General features: G+C 39.9%; 1 protein-coding gene across 1 annotated transcript; it reads left to right on the top strand.

The window, feature by feature from the left end:
- Positions 1 to 1,632: 1,632 nt before the first annotated feature.
- LOC105703161 (heparan sulfate glucosamine 3-O-sulfotransferase 3B1) lies at positions 1,633 to 3,835 on the top strand (the record flags this gene model as incomplete). Its single annotated transcript, XM_023432759.1, has 2 exons — positions 1,633 to 2,129; positions 3,345 to 3,835. Coding segments are annotated over exons 1-2 (988 nt in total), but the record flags the coding sequence as incomplete, so codon positions are not given.
- Between the last annotated feature and the right edge of the window lie 107 nt (positions 3,836 to 3,942).

Here is a 3,942-nt window from a genome sequence, read left to right as displayed (position 1 = left end):
TCGTTCATTCTGTATTGCGTCTCGTAAGCAATAAACATCACATTCTCCATAATTAACGAAATAACGTTACTATAAATTATTATCCTGAATATATAATCTTCTCGATTTTAATTATTGCCACTAATACATTTTTCACTGCCGAAAGAAAGTTGATTTATAATTCTATTTATATACATCCAATATGGCGTCGTAACAATGGGAATGTGATAAACTTACATAATCCATTTTTGATGTATTTCGGCAAGCAATAAGAGTTACGATGATTATAGTATCATAAATCACGAGACGTTCAGTAATTTGAATTAACATGTGTATAAAAATCCATCATGCATTTTTATTATGTCAAAATGTCTCTTTTTAGTGTAAGTATTATTGAAGAGAATACATGAACTTTCTTAAAAAAGAGTTGCAACCGTGAAAACCATTTTTTCATCGGTTAGACTACTTCTTAAAAGTAGTAAATAATTGTAAACTAAATCCAAAAATAGCCAACAATTGTGAGTAACTAAAGTAGTACATAATACCTTCGTATTTTATATGAAATAGTTTTTTATTTAACCTGACGCGCGTAAGGCTAAAAAAATGGCACGACACGTAAAGCTGATGTGACATGCCCTAATACAAAATAACTAACAAGGGAAGTTCCTCAACCCGGAAATTCAAAAAATGTTGAAACTTGGGGGATATTTAAAGCGTGCCTAAATGAGTTACAAACAATTTTTTTTTCCGGCAGAAAATCATTTCAAAGGGGTGAAATCATCCCCTAAAAATTATTCGACTTTTAGTTTTCATTTTATTTCTCGCAAACGATGAGAGATACGGCAAAATGTTTCCAATAAAAGATAATTCTCTTAATAAGGGTTATTCACATGGTGAAATAAAAAATTTAAAAAACGTAAACAATTGCAAAAAGTTACTGCAAAAATGTAATTAGAAAATTTTATCAATTTGGTTTCTTCGTGATGTATTACTGTACGTTGAAAATATAACAACGTAGACTCGACAGAATTCTTTTTATTAACGAAATTCACCGTTAATTGTGGAAAACCCCTTCTTAAGGTGAAGAACTATTACACTGGTACTATAATTTTTTTCAATTTAAAGAGTCCTCCATGTAGCAACACCATTGTTACTTTGATAATAACAAATATTATTTAAATTGCAGATTAAATGGCGAAGTCGGACATGTGGATAGTAGGAAGAAAGTGAACTTCTGGAAGTAAAATGCAAGTTCCTCGGAATTTCGCAAGCCCAAGGAGCAGATTCAGGTGAAATGAACTCGAAGAGGAACACGTGGAGAAGGAAGAGTCCTTCATCATTAACCCTTTCTCATTACCCACTCAAGACAAATAGGTCTTCGAAACCCTAACAAATTCAGCTCAAAGTCGGCCATGAGACAGACTCTTCATCATCAACCGATTCTCTTCACCGATTCGTAAATGGATTTTAGAAACTTGACATAGTCTTACTTAAGTGCGGCAAAGGACGAGGTCGAAGAGGATGCTCGAGTCCTGGTGGAGAACGAAATCCCGAAAACCGGACATCTCCCTAAAATGAAGGACTCATCAGCATCAGGAACAACAATGCAAGTTCCTGGTCATTTCCGCAGTCGGAAACAATAGGAGAGATACAATGGAGCTGAGGACCAGTCTCTGGACGAAGAAGACCTTCGTCATAGGTTGCTTCTTCCTGGCGGTGCTGTGGATCCTGCTGAACGACAACTCCTGTCTGCTGGGGATCTCCAGGAGGATGGCTCTGCAGAGGATGAAGATGTCCTCGTCGGAAAGTGCTGGTGCCGTTGATAAGGAAGTCGCCAAAGTGGAGGAGATCCCGCTGGATAGTGTGGGAGGAAATCCGGACGCGAAGGTGGCGAAGGTTCAGGTGGTGCCGCTCTGGACCAGCAACGACTCTTTAAAGGACACCGTCGATGCTTCTCCAAAGTACAAGATCTTAAGGCAGCAGGGTTTGGTGCCCAGCAGACAATTGCCCAGTGCGCTGATAATAGGCGTGAAGAAAGGAGGCACGAGGGCTCTTCTTGAATTTTTGAGGCTCCATCCCGACATCAGAGCTGCAGGATCCGAAGTTCACTTTTTTGATCACCACTACGCGAAAGGGTTCCACTGGTACAGGTAATTAGTATTGTCAAAGAGTTCAGAATTCCCATAGAAGCCCAGATCCTATGTTAGCTCTTGCCCACGCACCGCTGAACGTGGAATATCCGTAAATTAATCGTATATAAATGTTTATTGAACGTATGTAACCCTAGTAGCATATAATATCTGTCCTATATTTTCTATATATTTAATGAATATCGTACATTTTGTAAATATTTACCAGACATTTGAAATATTTGCAAAATTTAATTGACCTGGAAATCACAGATGGCTCTCTGCAGTCAATTAGGGCCTCAGAAAGCACGAATCCAGAGGATTTCTGGAGTTTTACTTCGATTTATTTATAATTAATGTACGGAAACGACAAGTAGAGTATGCCATTTAGTGCAGTACTCAATATAATTCGACACGGCTGTCAATATAAAAACCAATGTCGGCAACGTAGGTATTTAGGAAAATCTTCTTTATCGACGTCGATCAAGTTTCTCGACGTGTTTAACACTAGGTTTACGGGACCCGTCAATTTGACGGAATTCAAACTTCGAAAAGAAATACCGAAAAAACCGTAGCATTAATTTTAACCATTTTTGTATCGTAAATTAATCATTTCATCCAAAGAATTTGTACACACAATTATTTTTTCCTAAGCCTTCTAATTATTAAAATCTGTATGTAGTATACCTATCTCTACGAAACCCGTCAAATTGACGGACTAGCTAATTTCATAAACAATCCATATATATTTGCTTCGTTGCAGGGAGTGTAAGGCGAAGATGAGAGTGAAAGTTTGCATTGAAAGTGGAGAAATAGAAGGATCTTCGGATAGTGAAGAGGAAAACTTCTTGAAAGGGTGTCGTAGCAAGAAAAGGATGCGCATTCTTTCTAGTTCCGACTCCGAGGATGAGAGGACGAGCATTCCAATCATTTCCGTGATAATTTTTAAAAAAGGACTTTTCACTTATTAATCATTCATTTAAACGTAAAGCCTAGTGTCGTTTAATTCAGACTTAATTTGAATAAATCGATTTTTTAAAGAAAATCCGTGTTTTCGTTTACCCGTCAATTTGACGGGTGCTCGTAGAAACAGGTATATATAAAACGCCCGTAAACCTAGTGTTAAAAAAAAAGTGTTGCATTCGAATCGACTAATTTGAAGGGGGTTTCACTTCACCTTAATGTTACTTAATATAAAATGTTAGGTAGGGACTTAACATCCTCTTCTTTCTGCAGACACCGCATGCCTCCCACGTTGGAGGGTCAAGTAACAATGGAGAAGACGCCGTCGTACTTTGTGACGACAGAAGCTCCCAGAAGGGTCCAACACATGAACCCTGGAACGAAACTGATAGTCGTGGTCAGGGACCCGGTGACCAGGGCTATCTCCGACTACACCCAGGTGAAGAGTAAGCGCGTCACGATGCCTCGCTTCGAGGACCTGGCCTTCCTGAACGGGTCCAAAGTCGTGGACACCACCTGGGCTCCTCTCAGGATTGGCGTCTACGCCAGACACCTGGAGCACTGGCTCCAGTACTTCCCCTTGTCGCAGCTCCTCTTCGTCTCCGGGGAACGACTGATCGCCGACCCAGTCGTCGAGGTCACTCGGGTGCAGGACTTCCTGGGCCTGAAAAGGGTCATCTGCGAGAAGCACTTCTATTTTAATACCACCAAAGGATTCCCCTGTCTGCTCAAGTCCGAGGAGCGCGCCACCCCTCATTGCCTTGGTGAGTTGTTTCATTTATTGGCCTTGGGTGTTGTTCTCGTTAACCCTTTGGCTCCTAACAGGTATCCCAGGTCGATCTCTCCGATTTCATTTCTTTTATAATATGTA

The sequence above is a fragment of the Orussus abietinus genome, unplaced genomic scaffold (assembly GCF_000612105.2).
Source record: "Orussus abietinus isolate OABI.00-Male unplaced genomic scaffold, Oabi_2.0 scaffold419, whole genome shotgun sequence".
Taxonomy (NCBI): Eukaryota; Metazoa; Arthropoda; class Insecta; order Hymenoptera; family Orussidae; genus Orussus; species Orussus abietinus.
The sequence above is the reverse complement of the archived record's forward strand: the minus strand, read 5'-3'. Positions and strand labels throughout refer to the sequence as shown.